A 25371-nucleotide genomic window follows, 5' to 3' on the forward strand; every position below is an offset into this window, starting at 1 on the left:
TTTTACTATAAACTATTGGTTGTGAAATCAGTGACCGACTTTAACAATGTGTTACCCAAAAGGCAGAAAGAAGGCCTCGTATGGGTCCCAGTTTTAGTGTGAAAGCTAGATAGATGCCTGCAACTTCTCAAAGGTTAATCTAAAAAATGACCAGTCAAATGGTTGGACAAATGAGGCAAAATGAAGAAACAGAGTAGATTAAAATAACTTTGCATTCTAGCATTTGTCAGCAATTATTTCATAAAAATCCTCCGTGGAGTATCTGACAGTGAGCAAATGTGTGAAAACCTCCACAGCACGGCAATTGCAGAAATATCTTCGCAAATATTTACACTGGCTACACAGAGAGGCTTGAGAGTGGTTGTCCGTATGGGTCAGGCCATCTAAAAATAGTCACCATCGGTTAGTGAGGGTCAGGGTCTCAGAGTAGCAAAAATCAGGAGATAAAACAGAGGAGCTCACCCAGTGATAGTCATGACAGAGGGCTCTTGGCTAAAGTCCAGCCTCGGCTCACACGCACACTGATTTCAGAGTGTGTGAAATGTCAGCTAGGCTGGATGATCACTAGAGTTTTTGCACCAGGCTACAGGATAATGTAAGAATTCTTTTAAATAAATCTACTTTTAGATTTGGTTGTATTTTTCCATATTGTGACTCAAGAGAGCAAGTGACACTTGTGAGATTTCTTATCTTAAAGTAACTGAAAGCAGTCAGTCAAGTACACAGTCACGTGAGATATATAAATGGATAACGTCAGGAGGTTTATTGTACTCACGAGAAATGATTTACTCTGGGCAAACGGTTGGAATGCAGCCAGGGTTTTAGTGGCTGTCTGGAAACACTGTTGATTACAACTATGTTTTTGTTAATTTAGTCCTTAAAGGATTAACATTCCAGTAGTGTTAATTGTTCTTCTCTAAACCCGGGAAAATGGCTGTGCAGGATTTTTAATCTGTTGGTTTATTGGGTGAGGTTATGCTATGTGTGTTATGAGGTTGTGTAATTTAAAATACTTCATGTAGTCAAGCAGGAAAAGGACTGAAATGAAGATTTTATGTTGGGTGAGCAAGTACAAGATTTCCTAAAATAAATGTATCTGTTAAGAGCTTTTTCATATTTGCATTTTTTTCTTTGCAAAAGTTTTTGCACAACTATCAATCATTTCTACTGTATGATTTGGGATGTAACCTGTTTTTACACAACACATGGGCTTTGATTGCAATTTTTGTCAGCAATTCTGTGTCTTCACGGGGACTTTAAAGTTGGTTATCACAATAGATTTTATATTGTAACCTTTATAAACAAAAAAAAATACACAAAATAATAGACATGTATCTGGACTCCATTCCCTTGTATTAAGCGAATTCTAAAACACAAGTGTATTTCCTTCTGTTCGTGGATAAAAGCAAAAGGCGTCCGATAACTGCACAGGTGGAACATGTTATGACGTTATCCAGATAATGAAAGCGTACGAAACTTTCACATCAAGCTCTTTGATTGGCCAGAGTGCGGTTTAATAACCGTCAATCTTCCCAGATCTCGATACTCATTGGACGCGGCTTCTATCTCGCTCCGCCTTCGATTCACATCAACCGAGCCTTGCGAGTGAGCGGACGTCAACGGACCGAAGAAGCTGCGCCATTCGCGTACACGTTACGTTGTTTTGTGGCGGAAAAGTGGCCATTCATTTCTAAGCTACGTATTTGTCGTTAGAAATCTACCTTTGGTTGCAGGTGAGGTCAAATGCAGACGAGGGGAGCGGAAGAGCTTTGCTGACAGGTGGAGGACGATATTTTCCGCTTTTGGCTACAAGGGGACAAATGGACGAGAACAAAACGGTGCTGGTCGAGAGCCTCATAATATGGGTGAGTTTGTTTTACTCGTGTGAATGAGCTGCCGAAACCACGGCATGGATTTAATGTACCTGTCTGTAGGCGGCGGAGGTGTCCGCGAAGGCACCAAGCTGAGGGAGAATGAAGCAAACATACAGCAGACTTTTTTTTTTTTTGGTCCGGTGGTCCGACAGCAGAGACACGTCGTTATTGGCGCACAGAAATTAGCCTGCGGTTCATTTCGTATTAACTGGTGGTACATCCACCCTGCAGGCTGTTGAATAAAATAAATAAATAAAAAAATCATCACAACGCAAAGGACAACAATACCTTTCCGGTTTGATGCTGGACATAAACTGCTAATCCAGTTAAGCAGGGGATATTTGTGGATTTTGTTGTTGTTGTTGTTGTTGTTGTTTTGTTGTTGTTGTTAACGTTATGTAACTGATTAAACGGAGCTAAAACCACCCAGAGTTAAACACCTCCATTCACCTTAGACACGACTATCCATCTAAAGCTGGCAGTGTTTCAGATCCGCGGTGTTGGCCATCCTGCGGGTTAATGCGAGGATAAGCGTTTGTTAATCAGATCAGGTTGATCTGACATCCTGCTGCTGCATCTAAAAGCCACATCAGTCGCTTTTGTTGAACAACTCGTATATTTAAACTGTAAAAGTTACCCCCAGAGAGTGGACTGGGCAGGTGGAAACACACTAGAGCACAGCAGCCTGTAGAGACCGTAGGTTTGGTAGTTACTGTAAACAGCAGGGTGTCTGCAGGACCCGGTTGGGCAGGTTTTATTTGAAGAAAAAGATCTTGGAGCAGGAGAATTACTTGAATTATTTACATCTTTACTTATGTAGGGACGTCTTCATCTTTGCGTGGCTGTTGTGGTTTCTTTGCCATTACACTCCTACCCGCCCCTCGGCCTCTATCCGGTTATCAGTACATCCTTGTCCTCTGCTTTCTCTTTTTACCTTTTACTTTTCTTCAGAGGGAATTTGAAACAATTACACTATTTCAGAACATGTGCAGCGTTGTAGATAAACTCCTCAGTGATAGCATGGTTTATAAAATGCACTACTACATTGTTCCCTCTTCTTTAGGGCTGCAAATATATTTTTTAACATTTTATTTTCATTATCAAATAATCTCTCGAATATTTTCTCTATTAATCGGTTAGTTGTTTTTAGTCTTTAAAATGGCAGAAAAAGGTCAAACATGTTGACCATTGCTTCCCGAAACAGGAGATGCTGCCAAAAATGTTCTTATTTGACCCAACCAGCATTCCACAACCAAAGTATATCTTGTGTTTATTATCACAGGATTAAAGCCACTGCAAAATATTCACATTTTCATAGAAAATGACTCAAAATGATTATTTGCTGATTAAAATAGATGGCAATTAATGTACTGTCCATCAACTAATCAGTTAATCATTGCAGCTCTGCTACGCTCCCCTTTCTTTGTTGACCAGTTATCCTGATGGTGCTGTTTATTTGTGCCTCTCAGCTGCAGACCTTCAACACTGCTGCACCCTGCACAACGGTGGAGGAGCTGACCACTGGAGTGGCAATGTCGCAGGCGCTGCATCAGATGTGAGAGAGCACATACATTATTAATTTACAACCAGTTTTGCTAAGCTTGAGTAATTCACATCACACACACCACCAGGTGCATAATAAGTCAACGAGGTACAGTAGAAACGGTTGTAATGGCACACTTCTATCTTTTCCACCGATGTATTAAAGCTAAAATAGAGGATTTCGTTCATCACTCAGCTGCCATTTATTGCCCTAATGTACTGTGAAAGAGTCCTAATTCCTCTTTAAAACACACACAAAAAATACTAACCATTTGTTTTTTGCATTTCTGGCTCCATTTGTTGTTTTGGCAAACTGTATTTCGGATGTGTGAGTCTTCACTAAAGTTAAGACGGTGTCAGACAAAATCAGAGGGTTAGTTTTGGATCCATTTGTTTGGTCCAGTGTTGACACCGCAGTCTCAAGAGTCCAAAATGCACCACAACTGTAAAGGCTCTCTTCTATGGACAACTCGCCCTGACTTGCATAAATTATCATTTGTTCTTCCTAACGAGAAACTATCTCTTCCTTGCACAGCTGAATGAAAGAAGTCTCCTGTTTTTTTTTTTTTTTTTTTTTTTTTAATGTTATGTAATGTTTAAGTAAATATAGGAATTTAATTACTTGATTAAATTGGGTTCATGGGTAGCATCTAGAATGCATTCAACATGGCTGATTAATGATGTATAACAACGTCGGTGATATTCATATATGTAGAATTTGAATTGCAAATTTAGAAATCATGTGTAGAATAGCTATTGTTGCCCTCTGTGTGCTGCAGAGACCCAGCATGGTTCAGTGATGGATGGCTCGGTCGTATCAAAACAGATGTTGAGGACAACTGGAGACTGAAGGTACAGAGCACCGTCGTGTCCCTCTGTCCACCATCTGTCCTCTCTGACTGTTCTCTGCGTGTTTTGCTGAAGCCCCTGTGTGCTAAATCCTCTGTTTGCTCCAAACCTGCCACACTGTCCTTGACACTGACCTTCAACCTGCTCCACGGGGTGCTGCTTCTGGCTTAGCCCACACTGACCCTGCGCTCTGACTCTGGTGAAATGGGTGCATGTATGTTTGTCCACATATATTAGCTATATGTAATGCAAGGGGAATTTATGTATTTAAAAATTAAAAAAAAAAAAAAAAAAAAGGCATGCCTGTCTCCTTCTCTTAGGTTGTGATGGTGTTTTCCCTGCTGCTGCTTTTTTCTGTGCAATTCCAAAAAAAGATAACGGCTGAATTCCATTTAGCTGCTTCACTTTAAGTTTCCTGGTATTAAAGAGCGATCCTTAATGTTATTATTATCATCTTAATCTGCCATGACACATCAAATGCTATGGAAAAAAAAAGCCTGTTTTCACATGTTTGAAAAGTCTCATTCTTTTCTCATCGCATGATCATAAATTTTGTTGGAAGGGCTTCTGTTGTGATGTCATCATCTTGATGTATGTTTGTATTAAAAACATTTGTATCTTAATGTTTCTCTCTCCTCAGCTGAACAACCTAAAGAAGATCCTTCAGATGGTGGTTGACTATTATAATGAGGTATGAAGTACAACACGGCTCCCTTGTTTTTGCACAGCTGTAGGGTGATTGATAGAAACACGTACTTGACACGAGAGCTTCTGGACTCTGTGTGTTCATGCAATTCTTTTTGGAATTATAGTATGTACTGCTCACGTAGAGAAAAGCCTCAGGAGACTTGCCTAAAGGAAAGTAGTGTTCAAATCGAAACACACATCAAGCCGCACACACCTGGTAGACGTTACAAACACCATAGCGATTAGAAACGCAGGCATATCTACACACAAAGGGCATATTTTATTCATCAGGCCTCCTGGTTGTCGCAAAACTTTACCACCACAGCTGTTTACAGGTGGAGCTTTTGAAATCAGCCGGCTGTGTTTATTTATATTTACCTGCCTTAGGAAGTGTTTGTTAAGTGCATTATCTCTGTTTGTGTACCTTCAGGTCTTAACTCAGGAAATCTCAGACTTTCCCGTGCCAGATCTTCCCCTGGTGGCAGAGCATTCAGACCCTGTGCAGCTGGGGAGGCTGCTGCAGCTCATACTGGGCTGTGCTGTAAGATGCGAGCGCAAACAAGGTAGGTCACAGCCTGTATGTCGCACGCAATTTCTGTACACAAATCAGACCCGAACAGAATACATGTACAGAAGCATATCCAGTGTAGATAGGAAGGGGAATTGGCCGTTAAGGCTGTGAGCCAAACAATGTTTAATTATTGCCCTGCCCCGCCACTGACAAAGGCAGAGCTCATCAGGCAGCCTGGCAGGACAATCAATGAGGGTTAGCCAATGTTGTATTTGGAGGTCGGACATGGATTATGAAAATCATATATCTTTGTGTGTGTGTTTTTGTGATGAATCTCTCTTATACCGCCAGAATACATTCAGGTCATCATGACCTTGGAGGAGTCTGTGCAGCATGTTGTCATGACAGCCATCCAGGAGGTCAGTCCAGCTTAACACCAAGTTTCTCACTTACTGAGATTAGAGGTGTTGAAAATATCCTGAAAAGATTTGCCGAGTAGCTGCACCTTTTTGAATAACTGTAACAAAGGACGTCTGCTGGTGTTGAAGGAGGGCAGAGTGCATGTTTGCATGTAGTTAAAATAGGTTGAGGCTTTGCAGATCATTTAATCAGTGTTTGTAATAAAACCAGTGACATTTTCCTCTTCAGCTCATGAGTAAAGAGACCGTGGCCCCGTTTGGAGCAGAGCTGTCGGGGGACCTGGAACAGCAGGTCAGTGTTATTACTGCAGAGATTCGTCTGCATGGGGTCTTTTGGTTGGTGTCTTCTGCTCTGAAATTTTCTTACAAATCAATGTGTAAACGGATTACTAATGTCCAGTTGGTGGGTGGGTTTTAACCTTAACCCCTGCAAAGAAACAAAATAAAATTCCCTCAAGTGTGTAGTTCATAACATGAAAACTTTATTTTCACTTGCAACTAATTTGCAAGTAATTTGTTTTCAGTTAAGGAGGATATACTTATTTTTTTTAAGTCAACAGTCAAAAAATAGTAGTAGAAGCAGTATCTTTGCTTTCTCTGCATGTGGGCATGAATGTGTTTGAATTAATTCAATTTCTCATCTTGTCCAGCTAAAACAAGCTCTTGACGACCTAGCGCAACTTCTCGCAGAAAAGGAAGCACTAGCCCAACGCTGTGAAGAGCTGGACCTACAGGTGAACACACACACACACACACACACACACACACACACACACACACACACACACACACACACACACACACACACACACACACACACACACACACACACACACACACACACACACACACACACACACACACATATGCCTTTAGTACAGCATAAACAGGAGTAATTCGCTGTAATGTTTGGGTCCATTGTCTGGAGCTGCTGTGGCAGAATGACTGTGAGCTTTACAGTCTGGTCTCTGCTGATCCCGCTGTAGTATCCGGCCCATACTCTGCCACTGCCAGAAGGCCTCACTCAGCACTGTACAGGCAGACTAAATTTAGCAGAGGCACTGATCAACTGTTCAACTGGACTCTCTACAGATTCATTATTCTGTCCCCAGTCTTCTCTCGTTGCAGCGAGGTAAGTCCAACATGGTCGACCGGCCGGCAAAACTAAACCCATCTAAACCAGCCGTGCAAATGTTTACTCTAACTCCGCTAACAGGGAGCTCAGTTAGGATTCCGTTAGAGACAAGTCATGCGGTGCTTGGTTATTTAATAATTTTTGTATTATTCCAGTAATACGCCTGAGAACATCTTCATGTGGGGAAAGCACATTATTTTGAAATGCATGTTGTTCTATGCGGCATAGTATTGTTCATAAGACTAGTGAATGGAAGTTAATCACAGGGCAGAGCTAAAAATTTGACTTTGAGCAAACAACTTGAGTTACTGGATGTTTCATGTTACATGTGTGAAACACTTTGCCTGTTGCGTTGCACGACAGTTGTTTATGATTCCAATATTATTGTTATTTTGCACACATGAGCATTATATCTATTGTAACAATATTTATTTCAACCACTTAGCCCAGCCCTATTTAAAGGTGTTAATTCTTATTTTAGAGTCTGACCTACTTCGTACTTTTTATTTAGATCAGTGGTTCTCAACTGGTTAGTCGCGACCCAAAAGTGGGTACTGGGGCTATTTTAGTGAGTTGTGGGTGTTGAGGGGGAAAAAAAAGTCTAACTTTATTTTTAAATCTACAGAACGTCTCCTGCTGCGCTTTTACTTTGAAGGACATGCCTTTCCCATGACACAGCACATGTGGTTTTTGTAGTCTGTGTTGTTATGACAGTAAACAAATATTGTCACATCAGTAATTAGCTTTAATTCCAATAGTTTTCAAATAAAATAAGTCTGCTTTTTTATTTCATTTCATACAGTTCAGAAGCATATATGCCTGTAGTTCAAGGTAAGGCTGCCTTTTTGTTTTGAGGAGTTTATAGCCCTCTTTGCACTTCTGTTGCACGTTTTAATTCCTATTTTAACAGTGCATGAAGGTGTTGCGCATTATGCACTTATTGTGCACTATTTTATATTAAATGAATTTGAGCAGCTCAAAAATGTCAAAACTTTTATATACAGTCTATGGTCATGACTTAATGATTAAGAAAGAATGTGGCTCCAGAGGTTAGACCAGTTGAGAACCAGGGTTCTAGTTTGGAGGCATGTTGTAAGCAGGATTTTAAACAGGTACATGTTAATCTAATTATCCAGTTTCTGTTTAACTGGCAAAGATTGTCAACTCGATGTAAGAAAACGAAAGGGTGAGAACTAAAAACTAACAGTGTATTAACATGTTTGCTGCTTCCAGCATGGATTAACTGCACTGTTTGTTTTAACAGCTGGGAGAGGAGGAAAGTTATTTGTAATGGAGAGGGTGTCTGTTGATGCTCAGATGTGACCTCTCTGCCTTGCATGCAATAATTGACCAAGAAGAGATTTAACGTTACAGTTTTTTCCAGCTAACTAAAATTCACCGTAACTGTGAAATTGGAGTACTTGTGAGAGTGGCTCTCACATCATTGTCCCTGCACAGGTGGCTGTTCTTCAAGAAGAACGGAACAGCTTATTGGCTGAGAATGATGTCCTGACAGACCGAGCCAATCAGCTGGACACGTTTGACGACCCAAGCACGCCTTCAGGAAGGAAACACAATCAGTTACAGCAGCAACTAGAGACACTGCAGGAGGAGACCTTCAGGTCTGTCTTCTCAAATGGACCTCAGCCACGTCATTATAATACAGACCAAATAATTATGTGTATTTGCCTTTTCCAGGCTGGAGGCTGCTAAGGATGACTACCGGATCCACTGTGAAGAGTTGGAGAAACAGTTGATTGAGGTTCAGCACCGTAATGACGAGCTCACCAGCCTGGCAGAGGAATCACGGGCTCTCAAAGATGAACTGGATGTCCTGAGGTTTGTGTCAGTGTGTGGATGTACACCTGGTCTGTAGCAGGTTGATCTGGTCTGGGAAAGTATTGTCTTTTAGAGGAGAGTGCTGACCATAAAAATAAACATAGTAAGATTAGGAAGCGGGCGGCACGGTGTTGCAGTTGTTTGGACTGTTGCCTCGCAGCAAGAGACGGGCAAGAAGGTTTTGGGCTCGACCCCGCTGGTTTTCTGGGCTCGGTTTGTGTGGAGTTTGCATGTTTTACCTGTGGGTTTTCTCCAGCCCACAGTCCAATGATGTGCTTGCTAGGTATATATATATATATATATATATATATATATATATATATATATACCTATATGTAGATGTATGAATTATGGATAGAAGATTTAACAGCAGTGCTAATGAGGCAGTTTATAGGCAGCCACCTTATGTTGCCTCCTAATGACAAACTAGCACACAGCTTCGTCAGCTAGGAAGGCCAGACTCTGATTTTCTGATACTGCTTTTCCACCAGAAGAGTTCTGGTTCTAGATCCAGTTCTGAAACTGTGGAATCAAGGTACCACCTTGTAAACCAGCTGCATTTCTACTGATTAGTAGCAGAACTTTGACACCCAAGCAACTGACTTTTTCTTTTCTTTTTGATTATGAAAAATATCACAAAGGTCAACCTCACTGTGACATCAAAATGTTCTGCAAAAGTACTTTCCAACACCTTAACTCAGGACCAGAAGGGGAGATTGTCACCATATTTCACTATTTGTCAGATACTGAATTGTTGACACTAATCTTGAAACTGTGATATCGGGTTGAAGATGTGATCAAAGAGTCCATGTTTTACAATTTGTAACTTCTTTGCAGCAACATCCATATTTGAAGCATTGTCTACTGTCATGGTTGCAACTATGTGTTTTATCAAAATCATTTTATTGGTCAAACATGTGAACATATACAAGAAATTTGACATGATGATGATTTATTTAAATACTGCGCGCTGATCTACCAGAGTGCTACAATTAAACTACATTTCCATTTTGTTCCCATCTTAAACTTTGTGCTCAAAGTGCCCCAAACCACCGGACTGATGTTTGTATTTTGAATTCCTGTAGGAACTGCTCAGATCGTGTGGTGATGCTGGAGGCCTCAGTGGAAACATACAAGCGCAAGCTGGAGAATCTTGGTGATCTAAAGAGGCAGATGAAGCTGCTGGAAGAGAATAACATGACCTACATGCACAACACTGTCAGTCTGGAGGAAGAGCTTCGCAAGGCCAACGCTGCCCGTGCTCAGCTCGAGTCGTACAAAAAACAGGTGAAATATATGCGACGCGCGGTTCCGAATTAAAGGGAATATCCGTGCTGTCTCACAAAGCACAGATTTAGCAGAGACTGTCCGTATTGATTATATTTGATTGTATTTTCTGGTAAAGAATGTATTTGATGCTGCATGTTTTTTTGTTTTGTTGTTTTTTTTAGGTCCAGGAGCTACACAGGAAGTTGTCCGAGGAGACAAGACGAGCAGACAACTTGGCTTTTGAGATGAAAAAGTTGGAGGAGAAGCATGACACTGTAATGAAGGAAAAAGAGGTATAGCAGCTTTTGAAATGTCTCAGCAATAGATAAACAAATAACTACTTTGGTTTTCTCTTCACTAACAGTTTTCCTTTTGTTTTTCCTTTTGTCCTCCTCCCCCAGAGGATCATTATTGAAAGAGATTCTCTGAAGGAAATCAATGAGGAGCTGCGATGCACTCAGGCTCAACAGCACCAGCTCTTTCAAAAAGGTATCTCATTCTGTCAGTGTTGATGCTGCTTAGCCACTGGTTGCTTTGGTATTCTAATCTGCACAACCTTTTTTCATACAGGCATGCTTCCCTCCAGCAGCCCCAGCCATGATAACCTGGCAGCTGAGTTAATGCCCATTGAATACAGGTAATGTGTTCCCGTTATAAATTGTGATTCGTAACCTTTCTGCTTCTGCGTGGTGTGTGTGAGCTCTGACTTTGAGTGTGTGGTTCTTTTTAGAGAAAAGTTCATCAGTCTGCAGCATGAGAACAAGATGTTGAGAGTGCAGCAAGAGGAATGTGAGCGGGAGAAGATCGCCGATCTACAAACCCAGCTGGAGGAGGCTCACAAGACACGCAGTGAACTGGACACTGAGAACAGGTTAACAGAGTTTATGTCTGATTGTAGGTCAACCACGGACAGATGTGATGGAAGTTGTTCTCTCCATTGTTACTTTGGTGTTTATACATTTAAGCTATAGTGTGTTGTCTTAACCTTCCTCTGCATGGCTGTTCATCTCCAGACTGAGTCGAGAGCGGATCAGTGAGCTGCAGCTGCAGGTCGAGGACCTTCAGAAGGCTCTGCAGAGTCAGGCGGCCAAACCTGATGATGTAAGTATGCCAACATGCACTGGCACCAATACAGAGAAAATATGCCCCACAGACTTAATCTGAGCCCAATAGACTTTGTGCTGGCATCATATTACACAACGAAATCACACTAGTTTATGGTTTCAGTCCAGATTTTAAACTGACTGAGAGGTAAAAGCCCCGACATAGTGTTTTGATGTTTATTTTGCTGTCTAAAATGAATTTCTTTAACCAGATTTCATCCCTTCATTTTTATTTTCAGTCAAACCTGAAGCGGAAACTCGATGCGCACATGTAAGTGTGACTCTTGGGTCTGTGTTAAAAGTTGCGGGATGTAAAATAAATTTGTGTGTAAAGTACGGTTAAGAATGAGTTTTTTTTTTTTTTTTTCTCAGGGTCCAGCTGAATGAGGCTCAGGACGAAATCATGAAGAAGAAAGAGCTGCTGGAGGACCTTCAGCCTGACAACACTCAAAACTGTAAGTGTTGCCATCATGACACAAACGCTGCTTCCCTGTCAAAACCAAATTACTGAAATGACGGCTGCTAATTTCTGATGAGCAGCCTTGAAGCTGGATGAGCTGATGGCCGCCCTGAAGAAGAAGGATGATGACATGCGGGCCATGGAAGAGAGGTACAAGATGTACTTGGAGAAAGCTCGCAATGTGAGTGACTTTTTTTTCTGTTTTATTCTTGTTTTGTTAATCCCTAAAAATTGAGGCTTAGTCCGGTAATTTGGGTATTCGTTTGTACCAGTAATTCACTGTTTTTCCTTCCTTCCTGCTTGTAGGTGATCCGAGCACTGGACCCTAAACTAAATCCTGCCACCGCTGAGATCCAGGGTCTGAGGAACCAGTTAGCAGACCGGGACAAGCAGATTCTCAACCTGGAAGTAAAGCTGCTATTTTATGACCTCCATAAATGTTTGTGATGTGAATACCCAGGATGTTTTTAAAGGACTGTTTCCTGGTCTAATTGATGTTTCATTTTGCCTCCTAGCGTCAATGTGAGCAGGCGAGGCTGAGAGAGTACGAGGAGAAGCTCATCGTCACAGCCTGGTATAACAAGGTAAAATAAAATCCTAAGAAAAAAGATCAGTTGCAAATTTTAAATTCTGCCTTTTCGGACATTATTGACACTCGGCATACTTTGCATTTTTTTTTTTAAATTTTTTTGATTCCTCTGTCCTCAGAGTATGAACTTTCAGAAGTTGGCCATTGAGTCACGCCTCGGGGGCCGCTCTACCTCCATGTTGTCCCCCGGCCAGTCCTTTTTGTCGCAGCAGCGTCAAGTCTCAAACGCCCCACGCCAGGTGCTTTCCGTCAACGTGCCTGCCACTACCTCCAAGTAGACCGTGTCACGGAGCGAAAGTGTCACCTTATTCAACTGAGACAAAAAAAAAAACAACAACCCACAACCCTCCCACAAGTAAGCTCTCAAGTGACCTTAAACGCATCTGCTCTCAGCACTTGGGGAGGGGTCAAGGAATCGGCCGACTGGGATCAAGGAGCACTCACTTAACAAACACAACCCTACTGGTCACCCAGCTGGAGTTACAGCATACCGTCACTCGACACTAACCTGAACCCTGACCTTACGTAGGACATTTGCAACCCGTGTTCACTTCGCTGGCTAAAGTAGTGCACACTGCCCCATCCTTACAGCATACTCCCATCCTGCCCTGTGCTTCTGCTTCACTGTCTGCAGACTTGCTCACTACAACCCATTTTGCCTTGGCTCTTCGACATCCTGACGTTCAGGAATGGGAGAAGTGCAACCATTTTATTCCGAATTGAAGCTGGTTACAGTAATGAATGTAATTTTTAAAAAGGGTTACTTGAATGCTAACAAAATGTAACTTCAGATGATTGTTATAGTATGTACAAACTGTACCATCGTACTATGCAGTGAAGGGGAGGTACTAATGTTGTCATCCAGCAGACTGATGCTGCATTTGGTGCTGGCCACCAACTGCTTTTTAAGCATCAAACATCATCGGAGTTTTTACTGGACGTTATGTAAAGCTGTGAAATTCCTACTGGTCATATTAACCACAATCAACCAGTGAGGTGCTGCAACTACAAATCTTAGAAAAGAAACCCAGGAATATATATATTTATCCATTATTCTCTATATTCCCAGGAAGTGATTTGACCATTTAACGACATATGTTTTCAGAGTAAAGAGCGCTGTAGAGAAGCAGGTATTGTCTTTGATATCGTGGGTTATTAGCTGTCTGATGCTACGTTGTTAAAGTTAAACCGCACTAGTTACACAACATAAAATGGCTGTTGATCACCTTCTCATTTTGTATGTTTGCAACAACACTAAAGAGGCATTCTGTTATTGAAGATTAATGTCAAAGCGCTTTTTGATTTTTTTTTCCTTTGCCGTGGATGATTCTTGTAGCTTTCGCATTTAAAAGCGGTGTCATTCACCTAAAAATAAGAGGTACGATCAGACGTAGCACAGGAACTACATGAGTTGCGTCATATGTTTGTGTGTAAATGAAGAAAAGTAAGCAAGGCATTATAACATTTTCAGGATTTTAAGAGGTTACTATTTTAAAGCTTTGGTTTTCTTGTGGATAAATAAATTCTTTTTCTAAAAGTGTATTTTATATTTAGTCGCAGTTTGGCTCCTAAGTGGTTAAGAAAAACACTCCTGCACTCTGGAAAAACCAAAACTACACACTGACCACAAATAATGTGACACTCAGGTGTTTATTTACAGCCGATTCCAATAATGTGACAATAGAGCATCAATTTACAAATCAACTCCATCAGGATAGATCCAAACATATATGCTGTATTTAACCTATAAAGAGTCAGAGGAGAGAAATGTGGTCTTTTTGTTATGACATTTATTTTTATCGTTGTCAATAGTCTAATGAAATTCAAATAATTTATGTAAAGTGACAAGTAGGAAACAACAGACATGATTGTGAGAGTTTTGATGCTGGTGCTGGTTAAATAGAAGTGTGGGGGGAAAAAGGACAATTCATGTCACAGTCGTGCGCTGTGGCTAAACAAAGAGCATCCTATTGTTCCTCTGCATTACATATTGTTGAAAATATTTCCTTGTACCACCCATCATCATTGAAATGGTACTGGTATTTTTATATTGATGGGAAAACTAGCCACAATGAAACGGCTATTATCTATGTACTGTATATAAAAGTATATTTTGTAGTTTTGCTGTGGCATATGGTCTGTAGAGCTCAGCGGGAGCTGGCGTAGATTTGAAAGGGGTACGGTGTGCGTGTGGCCCCAGTGATCCCCTCCGTACTCAGCTCAACTCCATCCAGGGTGGAAAAACGAAACTTCTGGAACAAACCGACGAAAAACAAGAACAGCTCCACTCTTGCCAGGCCCTCACCGAGACACGCACGCTTTCCTGCGGAGAAGAAGCATAACTTACAGTATCATCCCGCGGACACGCATTTCCTGCAGCCTTGTTATTTATTTTCAAAGTCAGACTTATTACTGAAAGGTGAACGTTACCTGCAGAGAAAGGTAAAAACGCATCCCTCCTCACAAACCTTCCCTCAGCATCCAGGAAGTGAGAAGGGTTGAAGGTGTCTGGAGTCTCCCATTCAGTCTTATCAAACAGCACAGAGGTCAAGTTAGGCATCACAGACGTCCCCTGCACACACCACAAGTCACAGTGACAGTATTCAAATGGCTGGTTTATATTGCAGTACAAAGTTAACACTTCCTTATTGTAACGACAAATCCCGGTCTATGCACACACTAAATACTGTTATTTACAGCAACCCCAGTCAGTGAAAGAGGAGAATGATTCTACTGAAAAAAAGATTTTCTAACACTCGCCCCAGCTTTAAGAAACATCCCAAAATAGGGCTTAAATCTTAAATACTGGGACTACAAATGTTTAAGACACACAATCAATCATCTTGCTCTTTTTAGAATATAAATCTTCAGATCAGCTCATGTTGCTAATTTTACCATATTATTATTATTATTGAGGACAAATTTACACGTTAGTTTTCTTTATTAACATATGGTGGACTCGAGCTGCTGTGTTCAGTGAATAGATCAGATGCACCTTGGGTATGAAGTGACGCCCCAGGACCGTGTCCCTGGCAGCCACCCTGAGCCCGTTGAGCGGGACGATGTTTCCCATCCTCTGGATCTCGTGGATGACGGCGTCAGTGTAAGGCAGGTTGAGTTTGTCTGCCATGGTGGGTTGGCGGGTCTGTCCAATCACTCTGTCTATCTCGGCCTGGACTTTTTCTAGGAGTCAAAACACGTGTATTTATGGTTCTTCAACATTTTCTCCCTCTGCTATTTTAATCTATTTACTTATCGAAGATCAGTCCTGTCTGACCACCGACCCTGGATGTGAGGGTTCTTGATGAGGTAGATGAGACCCCACTGCAGAGTCTTTGAAGTGGTTTCACTGCCTGCCAGGAACAGATCCAGACAGCACAGAACCAGGTTTCCTTCCTCAAAGCCCACTTCACTGTTTCTGTTGTGCTGTCGAGCAGAGTGGAGGGACAAACATAGTCAGCACTTTGTAGTGATATTTTCCTTCTCATTTCAACATTTCTGTTCTCCGAATGTGAGCGCCGCACTTTCTCCTCTAAGAGGAAGTTGTCGATATAATCTCGTGGGTTGCTGGGGTCCAGGTCCAACTTGTGTCTCTCTATCTCTCCCCTGATGGATGCCTCCAAAGATTTGGAGCTGCTGAAGATGCGGTTGTGAGGCCCCGGCAGGCGTTTCATCAGTGCTGGGAAGGCATCATACAGCTGTTAGGCAAGAAAATAAGGAACGTATTCAGAGGTGGCCTACTTTCAGCTTACATTCTCTCTAAGAGAAACCTTCAATAGACACACTGACTATTCAATATTTTTTGTTCTGCATAAAGTAATTATGTATCAATGACACTGTCCCACTGACTTTCTTAAAGGTGTAAATGCTGCGTTTGCATCTTACTAGAGCCCATATGGAGCCTTCCAGGTAGGCCAGCTCAGTCAAGTTCTTCAGCATGCTCTGGAAGTTGTGGTCACCGTAGTCAAACCGTCTCCCAAACACTATCTGGCAGATGATGTTGGCCACCGCATTGTTTAAAAGTGGCACCGGGTCAAACGGTTCACCTAAACAGAGAAAATGTCTTTAGTCATAGTACACCGTGTGAGTATTTTGCTTACATTTTGGTCTCTTTTGTCTCGTCAACCTTCCTCCTTCTCCATCGCCTCCTGCAGATGTCGACTCTCGTCACAGATGCTCTGCTCCATGGAGCCCTTGGTCAGACCAAAGGTGCGCAACATGGCCATGGCAAACTGCCGCTGTCTCCTCCACACCTTTCCGTTACTAAAGAAAAGACCCGCTGACACAGAGAAAGCAAACATTGCTCAGGTGGGGATCAGCAGGCAGGTTGACTTTCTCAGTACTGGTGTACTCAATGTGTGTATTTTAGTTCTGCGTGATTCACCCGAGTTCCCTGAATAAATTCTGGTCACCATGGGGCTGTAAGGCCGGTCCACAAAGTTGTTGGCCTGTGTCACGAGAGCTTCCTTCACCATCTTCCACCCAGACACAAACACTGTTTTGTGTCTCCCCAGACGAATGCAGAACACATTCCCATAAACGTCAGCCAGCTGTGAATGCATAGCCAGAGAATAGCGGGTCTGTTGTCTAGCATGTGACTCTGATGAGATGCATAATTCAGCACAATATGTTGGCAACACTATGACTTAACATCTACAGGTTGTTGGCATCATTTCATAGTATACACTTTTTAATATTCTGTTTGAGCAAGGTCTCATAAATGTGAACTAAACTTACTTAAGGACTTATCTTACACATTAAACAGCGGTTGTACACTAAAGTGGGTCATAACTGAATAGAAATATTTCTTGTTGGACATGCCGAGTTTGTTTCAGTGGACTTTTCAATATCAGGTATAACACAATATGGAAACACCTTGATGCTATCACCTTACCTTGGTTAGGTAAATGTGAGGCTGTTTAGATTCAATGCTGAAGACGTTTCCTAAAAGGGGTAGAGCTGACGGTCCTGGAGGAAAGTGCGGTGGATCCTTTTTGGTAAGAAAATACACTACGAAGAGGAAAGCAAAAATAAAAAGGAGCATGTTTCTCATATCAAGCCACAGAAATAGCTCCCACCACCACATGGTGAAGCGGAGTCGGAGAGGAGAGAAGTAAGAGACTGAGGAGGACCTCTTGCCCCATAAGCCACTCTTAGTTAGAGTTGGGCTGGAACTCTGCTGACTCACAGCTTAATATGATTGTGTGTGTGTGTGTGTGTGTGTGTGTGTGTGTGTGTGTGTGTGTGTGTGTGTGTGTGTGTGACACACTGAGTCAGGGTTCTTTTAATCAAATTCAGGACACGAAAAGTGACAAATCCACACCATGATGAAATAAAATGGCTACATGAACTCCTTTCCTTTGTAAACACAAGAAGCCGCCATATACATGTATACATTATATTCAAATATCAATACTCTATTAATTCACTAAAACTATTTCTCCTGTTACAGTGCATCCGGAAAGTATTCACAGCGCTTTACTTTTTCATGTTACAGCCTTATTCCAAAATGGATTGAATTCATTTTTTTCCCCTCAAAATTCTACACACATAATGACAAAGTGTTTAAATTTTTTGCAAATCTATTAAAAATAAAGAACGGAAATATAACATGTACATAAGTATTCACAGCCTTTGCTCAATACTTTGTTGAAGCACCTTTGGCAGAAATTACAGCCTCAAGTCTTTTTGAGTATGATGCTATAAGCTTGGCACCTATTCTTGGGCAGTTTCTCCCATTCTTCTTTGCAGGACCTCTCAAGCTCCATCAGGTTGGATGGGGAGCGTCGGTGCACAGCCATTTTCAGATCTCTCCAGAGATGTTCAATCGGGTTCAAGTCTGGGCTCTGCCTGGGCCTCTCAAACACATTCACAGAGTTGTCCCGAAGTCATTCCTTTATTATCTTAGCTGTGTGCTTCGGGTCGTTGTCCTGTTGGGTTAGAGATGGTTGTCCTTCTGGAAGGTTCTTCTCTCTTCACAGAGCAACGTTGGAGCTCTGTCAGAGTGACCATCAGGTTCTTGGTCACCTCCCTGAGGCCCTTCTCCCCCGATCGCTCAGTTTGGCCGGGCGGCCAACTCTAGGAAGAGTCCTGGTGGTTCCAAACTTCTTCCATTTACGGATGATGGAGGCCACTGTGCTCATTGGGACTTTCAATGCTGCAGACATTTTTCTGTACCCTTCCCCAGATCTGTGCCTCGATACAATCCTGTCTCGGAGGTCTACAGCCAATTCTTTGGACTTCATGTCTTGGTTTGTGCTCTGACATGCACTGTCAACTGTGGGATCTTATATAGACGGTGTGTGCCTTTCCAAATCATGTCCAATCAACTGAATTTACCAGGTGGACTCCAATCAAGTTGTAGAAACATCTCAAGGATGATCAGTGGAAACAGGATGCACCTGAGCTCAATTTTGAGTGTAATGGAAAAGGCTGTGAATACTTATGTACATGTGATTTTTTTATTTTTTTTTATTTTTAATGGATTTGCAAAAATTTCCCCAAAAAAATTGAAATGTAAAAAAATGAATTTAATCCATTTTGGAATAAGGCTGTAACATCAAAATGTGGAAAAAGTGAAGCGCTCTGAATACTTTCAGGATGCACTGTATGTAGCAAGGTGATCACAAAACATTTTGCAGATTTCTTGAAAAAGAATGTGATGACTGACATAGCTGACATTTTGCTGAACACATCACACCTATTGGAGTAAGCTCAGCAGGCTTATGATAAATCACTGGTGTACTTATTAAATAATTTATCATGAATGCTATCAAAGTTGATAAAAGATTTCTGTATATCTACTTTCCTTTTACGTTTTTCTACAATGTGGACAGACTTGCACACTGTGCATTCCTGCCTGTAATTCTGGATACCAACACGAGATGGTGGTAAAAGTAAAGTATTTTGAAATGATTCAAGTAGGCTGAAGTGTTGACATTAAGTAGGTTAACACAGGTGAATTGATGGTTTTGCCAAGCGTCCACATAGAAATCAGACCTGAACTCACCTGTCCATTTAGTCAACTGTGTAAGCAACCTGGTGCTCGTCACAGTGAGCTAAACCAGGAGACAAAGCTCTCAAGTGAAATGTGTTTTTTATGTGTCTTTTAGGACCAACATGCTGATACCGGGCAGAGTCTCCCTTTGCTCTTAAGACACATAAATAAAACATTGTTAACAACAGGATGAGGCGCCTCTCACCTCTGACATCCCTCGGGGGATCCAGCGGGTCGGGGCCGCCGGCTCCCCCGACGTGCAGCACGCAAGGGTCCGCATATTCCCGCTTGCAGTTTTTAATTTTTTTTTCTCGATCTCGTTTCTTATTCTTCTTTAACATCTTCAAAAACTCGTGAAAATTGGTGCCTGACGCATGTGCAAAGTTTCGCGAGGTTTGGAGCATCGTTTGACCTTAAACATCAACTTCCTGTGTCACGGCGAAACATCACACTTAGCCGCATCGCCCTGGCTATACTATATATATTTTGGGTCACTTTTTAGACATGCTACGGTATGAACTTTTTTTCTGAACTGAGATTCGTGCCTCAAGTAGGGATCGAACCCAGTTACTTCTCACTGTGAAGCAACTGCTCTAACCACTGCTATGTGTATTGCAGCCATACTGTCCTATTATGCACTCCTCCTGCTAATGATAAAATGTAATTTGTCTAAAACTACTGAACATGTGCATTTAAACTATGATCTTAAATGAAAGAATGTGAGCATGTAATATGCTTATTCATGTTCAGCAGATGGTTTTAAAAAGTAAACACGTTAATTTCATAATAAATGTTTAAAAAGAAAATCATAATTCAAGATGAAAAGAGAAATGTTATGACATAAGAAATACTGTACAGTAAAACCAATTAAGTCTTTTAATTGCTGTTGTGTCACAGTAGTACAATGAGAATTTGGATGTGATTTTTTTTTTCCAGTAAGGCCTTAGAGGACTGCATTTTGTGATGCCTTGTTTTTGTACAGACTAGGTTTTTCAGTTACCTGGAAAACCCTGTAGATTTTGGATTTGGATTCTCCTTGATGAAGGAGATGGCGAGCCACCTTTAACCCAGAGGAGTTGGACCACGATCACCTGTTGTTCCACAGAGGAGACCGTCTGTCCCTCCATCCCTTCATCCCGTCATCCGAGTGCACCAGTGTGGTAGGACAGTCAAAGCCCTACCTCTCGGACTATTTTTTTTTGTTGAAGTAAAGCGCTCTCTTTTAAACTAAACTGGCTTGACTGGACCTACCTGACTAAAAAACTGTTACGACCTCAACACGGCATCTTCTTAAACGTTTGGATCCAAAGAACTCTAAACTGTTTGCACTAAAGAGACAATTTTATTTCATCACCTGTGATATTCATAACAAGTTCATTACATTACATTTCATTTCATTTAGCTGATGCTTTTATCCAAAGCGACTTACAACAAGTGCATTTCAACCATGAGGGTACAACTACTGTTCTTCTCCAGCCAACCAGCTGGTGGTGTTGTAGTCCACGGTACCTTAGTGCACCAAGGTGAAATGAGCTTCAGCCTTCACCTGAACTGTTTTGGCCTTCAAGAAGCAGTTGTTCTGATGTTGTTCTTGAAAGAAGTGTTTGTTGAGTTTTGGAAACATGCACTCTTTCTTGATAACGTAGAGGATGCCCATCAGCCAACCGTTCTTATGAATAACATTTATCACAACTGCAACATTTATTTCAATGGTTGTATTAAAAGAACAAGTGGATATACCGCGTTTGAATGTGTGACATAGGATTCAGGAGTTATTTAACAAAATGTATTGACTTTTATCATAGCGCCCCCTAATAGTTAACATGTGTCAAATCTTTTCAAAAAATAATTTTTGGGGCTCACTATTTTCCTTTAAACTTTCACCTTCTCACCTCTTACGGTTTGGGCTCCACAATCATTTGTACTGACGGAATAATAACAACAATAATAATACAAATGCGAGCAAAAACAGGGTTCCACCACCATTGGTGCTTGGACCCCTAATTAAAGATTTATAATATGATGATTTTGTTGTGATTCAACTGGTTTGTAAATAAGTCAAAAGTTAAAACAGCACTATTTGTAGGTAAAGAGAATGAACAAGTCCTCCCTACAGGCAGCAATTATACAGCAGTGGATTAAAAAGGAATTACCACTTTCCTCACCAAAACATTTGTCATGTCTGTTCCACATTCGTTGAGTGTAAAATGGTGAGATGAGATGAAAATGGTTCAGCGAGCCTTGGCATGAACCTTGAAGGGGAGAGGTACTCGCGTAGTTCCAGTCTCCGCTTCTGTACTCAGCTCTACTCCATCAGGAACAAAGAAAGAGAACTTCTGCAGCAAGCCGACCAAAAACAGGAACAGCTCCATCTTGGCGAGGCCTTCTCCGAGACACACACGTTTCCCTGAAGAGTCCACAAGCATATATATACGCAAGTTCAAAAGCTATGGATGACAACAAATGTCCCCTGTCTATTTATGTTTAAAACACAAGCTGAATGTTGTCGGCTGTACCTGCAGAGAAAGGCAGGAATGCTTCCTTCTTCACAAACTTTCCCTCAGCATCCAGGAAGTGTCCAGGGTTGAAGGTGTCTGGAGTCTCCCATTCAGTCTTGTCAAACAGCACCGATGTCAGGATGGGCATCAAGGATGTACCCTAAAAAGAAACAAAACAAAACAAGGATAACCCCAACGTACGCCACAACAACACATAACTAATCACTTCATACTAAATGCACCTTCGGTATTACGTAACCACCCAGTGTTGTATCCTTGGCAGCCTTCCTGAGTCCGTTGAGAGGAACGATGTTTCCCATCCGCTGAATCTCATGGATGACAGCATCAGTGTAGGGCAGGTTGGTTCTGTCAGCCATGGTGGGCTGGCGGATCTGTCCAATCACGCTCTCTATCTCTGCCTGGACTTTCTCTATCAAAGGAAATGAAAAGAATTGAGCCTCAACTGGGGGAGAAAATGTTTTTTTTTTGTTCCCTAACAGAGATATATTTTGTTGACCTGATTGCCATTCTTTGACCTGCATGTCTTTTCATTCACAATTAGTGTAAGATTTACTTTTGCAAAACTTTTTCAACACTCTTTACCCCCACTATTAGTCATAGCTTCCAGAGCTGAGCATTTAACAGAGAAAAACCATGACCAGTTCTTTTCCAAGAATATGACTTTCAATTTCAGCATTAAGCTTTTAATTATTGCTATGATAACGTAGGGTTAACTTTTACACAAAACTGGCAATGCAAAAATCTCTTAATTTTTAGCCATGCTACCAACTTGGCTCAAAGGATGATGTTGGTCTTTTGATCAGTCGAGTACTTTGGTTTAGACTGAATCCAAAAGAAGGACTGAATGGATTGTCATGACACTTTGTGCTGGTGGAAGTGATCTTCTGGTTTTCTTTTTTCTTGCCCCACTACAGGCTCATATTATTGACTTTTAATAAAATAACAAATAGATATTTATTAAATTTATGACGGATATTATATTTGTGTTTTTATCTAAGAATGCATGATATTTGGCTAGTCCTTACCTTTTCTATCCCGTCAACATATGGAAGTTTCTTACAAACTCCTTTTCTATTGATAATAGTCTGGAAACCCTGTTTGAATGAAGGTTTGCTCAGTAGGGCGGACCAATCAGCAATCAGTTGGAGTTGCTAAGTGCAGTGATGTTTAAGTCTCTGCTGTTTACAGCTTGGGAATTTTTTACTGGTTTTATTATTAGTTCTAACTTGCAAACGTTAGCATGCTAACTTTCAGATTGTAAACACAGGAATTAAAAAAGATCCTACTAAACATCAGCATGTTAGCATTTTCATAATGAGCATTTAGTGCGGCCTCACAGAGCTACAAGCATTTCCTTGGCATTTCCTTGTTATTTAGCTGCTCATGGCAGTACGTCACCTACCCTGGACATCAGGGTGTTTGATGAGGTAAATCAGAGCCCACAGCAAAGTGGTGGAGGTTGTTTCTGTCCCAGCCAGGAACAGATCCAGGGAGCACATGGCCAGATTGGTCTCGGTGAAGCCCAGGTCAGACCCTTTATGCTATTCACAAATACAGAGAAGATACATCAGAGAACGACTGGTAGTTTGGCAGATGTCTATGATGTAAAGAGCAATATGTGCTATGCAGGCATCAACATACTTTCTCCATTTCAGTAAGGAATGCGTCGATGTAGTCTCTGGGGTTGTTGGGGTCCAGGTCCTTCTTATGCCTCTGTGCCTCCTGACTTATGAAGTACCGGAGGTCGTTGTATTTGCTGAACATTTTGTTGTGAGGACCTGGCAAGTGCTTCATTACTCCGGGGAATGAGTCATAGAGCTACTCGGGATAGAACAGGTAATGGGAGAAACTTTTTAATATTGAGGACTGACTCCCACAGAGTTTAGACTCTTGTGTTGAGTGACCTAAATGGCTGTTATTAACTTACTAGACCCCATATGGAGCCCTCCAGCTGAATAGCCTCAGACAGATACTTCAGCATGATCTGGAAGTTGTGGTCGGTGTAGTCAAACCTTTTCCCCATCACCAGCTGGCAAATAATGTTGGACACAGCGTTGTTGAAGAGGCCTGCTGGGTTGAAAGGTTCACCTGAGGAAGAGGATGCCACTGTTTATTTTGCTGACTAGCTTACTAGCTGTTGTTGCTGGTTTTGCATCATTATGAGCTCATGTAGCACTCAATTTAAACCACCTCTCTCCTTTTCCATCTCCTCCTGCAGGTATCGGATTTCCTCACAGATACACTGCTCCATGGTACTTTTCCCCAGGCCAAAGGTGCGCAAGGTAGACAAAGCAAAGCGTCTCTGTTTCTTCCATGTTTCACCATTGCTCATGAATAAACCAGCTGGACACAAGCATGCAGCGGTGAAGAAGTTTAAAACTTATGGCAGTTCATATTTGTACAGAATACAATAGGGAACAAAAATACTTTTGCACCTGAAGTTCCTGAGTAAAACCTGTCAGACATTGCACTGTATGGTCGATCCACAAAGTTCTCCGCTTGTGTCACAATGGCTTCCTTCACCATCTTGTACCCAGATACAAACACCGTCTTATCACTGCCGAAGCGGACACTGAACACATTTCCATAGATCTCAGCCAGCTGTGGACAATAGACCAAGGAACAAGCACTGAAGAACAGAAACACACCACCACATAATATGAACTGAATGAATTGTTCACTAAAGCACAATGCAACTTTTGGTAAATTGATAAAAGTAATTGCAATGGCTACAGTTTTTTTGAGTTACCGAACAAGATATTTCTCTTGAACTAAATTCTGCTCAGTCAATCTTTTTAATCAAATATGTTTAAACGCATCAGGATATCTCAGTCGAGTTAACAAAAACAGATTTAAAAACAACATTAATAAGTGGATTTAGAAACAATATAACCCCACATTTTTGGTCCTTTATACTCACAAGCTCCTCAAGATGTAACCTGTATGTGGATCAGTACCTTGTTAAAGTAAATGTGGGGTTGTTTGTTGTCCATACTCAAGATATTCCCCACCAGGGGGAGAGCTGTAGGTCCTGGAGGATAATTTGGTGGATTTCTATTTTTGAGGAAGTCTGCAATTAGAATGAACAGAAAAATAAACAGGAATATTCCTTTTATGCCAAAACTCAGCAAAAAATTATAAAGCCACATGGTTAAAGAGCACAAAAAAAAAACAGCAGGAAGAATGTCCGTTGTTTTTCAAGATTTTCTTCTTCCTCGCTTGAAATTTTGAATGCTTTTGTGATCCACACACTCAGGACAGGTGACTGAAAAAACAAGGAACTCCAGAGTCTGTACAAAGGTGCCTGTAATGGTGTGCTTGAATGACAAGCTACAAACCACACCTACCTTACCATGACAACCAATACCTCATTTGTGTTGTGTAAGATGACACCTTATGTAAGCAAGTAATATTAAACAGATGTTCATCGTACAAACAGACTCTAATCAACAATACAAAGTGCAACGCTGAGAAATGTCTTGTCATGGTGAGTGGGCGGAAAAATCTCCCTGTGGGTTTTGATGAAACCAAATGTTCTTCCACTGGAATCACTTTTGTTTGTCAAAGATTATCAAAAG

General features: G+C 41.4%; 3 protein-coding genes across 7 annotated transcripts in view; 1 reads left to right on the forward strand and 2 right to left on the reverse strand.

Annotated features, from left to right (window-relative positions):
- LOC138618819 (cytochrome P450 2J6-like) overlaps positions 1-25202 on the reverse strand; it is a 47336-nt gene extending 22134 nt beyond the window's left edge. Inside the window, exons 1-9 of one of the 2 annotated variants that reach the window (XR_011310756.1) lie at positions 24751-25202; positions 24229-24394; positions 23984-24136; positions 23721-23881; positions 23435-23611; positions 23196-23334; positions 22015-22202; positions 21791-21932; positions 20656-21681 (exon numbers count right to left, since the gene is read on the reverse strand). Coding sequence is in view for 1 of the 2 variants with exons in the window: in XM_069694821.1 (XP_069550922.1) it covers positions 21506-21681; positions 21791-21932; positions 22015-22202; positions 23196-23334; positions 23435-23611; positions 23721-23881; positions 23984-24136; positions 24229-24394; positions 24751-24942 (1494 nt within the window). In the remaining variant the exon portion in view is untranslated. Of the gene's footprint in view, positions 1-20596; positions 21682-21790; positions 21933-22014; positions 22203-23195; positions 23335-23434; positions 23612-23720; positions 23882-23983; positions 24137-24228; positions 24395-24750 lie in introns of those variants that run through there. The other variant, XM_069694821.1, reaches the window with a different exon arrangement.
- Positions 1610-13555, forward strand: hook1 (hook microtubule-tethering protein 1). Of its 4 annotated transcripts, XM_069694814.1 has the most exons (22): positions 1610-1865; positions 3344-3429; positions 4196-4268; positions 4906-4956; positions 5383-5515; positions 5815-5882; positions 6112-6174; positions 6533-6616; positions 8476-8639; positions 8716-8856; positions 9942-10143; positions 10308-10418; positions 10527-10614; positions 10696-10762; positions 10856-10996; positions 11139-11226; positions 11468-11499; positions 11601-11683; positions 11769-11869; positions 11995-12096; positions 12204-12272; positions 12397-13555. In XM_069694814.1, exons 1-22 carry the CDS (start codon positions 1821-1823, stop codon positions 12553-12555), a joined length of 2151 nt encoding a protein of 716 aa, XP_069550915.1. In that variant the 5' UTR covers positions 1610-1820; the 3' UTR covers positions 12556-13555. The 4 variants fall into 4 exon arrangements, with proteins under 4 accessions (XP_069550915.1, XP_069550917.1, XP_069550918.1 ...); XM_069694816.1 differs by lacking the exon at positions 1610-1865 and having other exon boundaries at positions 3404-3429; positions 4196-4479; XM_069694817.1 differs by lacking the exons at positions 1610-1865; positions 3344-3429 and adding an exon at positions 4437-4479 and having other exon boundaries at positions 4228-4268.
- LOC138618821 (cytochrome P450 2J2-like) lies at positions 14016-17363 on the reverse strand. Its single transcript, XM_069694823.1, has 9 exons — positions 17172-17363; positions 16662-16827; positions 16404-16556; positions 16163-16323; positions 15802-15975; positions 15562-15703; positions 15273-15460; positions 14708-14849; positions 14016-14600 (listed from the first exon to the last, which is right to left on the reverse strand). Exons 1-9 carry the CDS (start codon positions 17361-17363, stop codon positions 14425-14427), a joined length of 1494 nt encoding a protein of 497 aa, XP_069550924.1. The 3' UTR covers positions 14016-14424.
- Positions 25203-25371: the final 169 nt, after the last annotated feature.

This window comes from Brachyistius frenatus, unplaced genomic scaffold (assembly GCF_029030835.1).
Source record: "Brachyistius frenatus isolate BFR_SWC_R1_liver_20210118 unplaced genomic scaffold, ASM2903083v1 Contig_18, whole genome shotgun sequence".
In the NCBI taxonomy this organism is placed as follows: domain Eukaryota; kingdom Metazoa; phylum Chordata; class Actinopteri; family Embiotocidae; genus Brachyistius; species Brachyistius frenatus.

Coding starts and splice junctions, on each gene's coding strand:
- LOC138618821 (XM_069694823.1), bottom strand. CDS start 17,363: ATGTGGTGGTGGGAGCTATTTCTGTGGCTTGATATGAGAAACATGCTC. Junction 16,324..16,403: donor GGCGATGGAGAAGGAGGAAG/GTTGACGAGACA, acceptor TTCTCTGTTTAG/GTGAACCGTTTGACCCGGTG. Junction 15,704..15,801: donor ACTTCCTCTTAGAGGAGAAA/GTGCGGCGCTCA, acceptor TCTGCTCGACAG/CACAACAGAAACAGTGAAGT.
- hook1 (XM_069694814.1), top strand. CDS start 1,821: ATGGACGAGAACAAAACGGTGCTGGTCGAGAGCCTCATAATATGG. Junction 4,957..5,382: donor TGGTTGACTATTATAATGAG/GTATGAAGTACA, acceptor GTGTACCTTCAG/GTCTTAACTCAGGAAATCTC. Junction 11,227..11,467: donor AGGCGGCCAAACCTGATGAT/GTAAGTATGCCA, acceptor TTTTATTTTCAG/TCAAACCTGAAGCGGAAACT.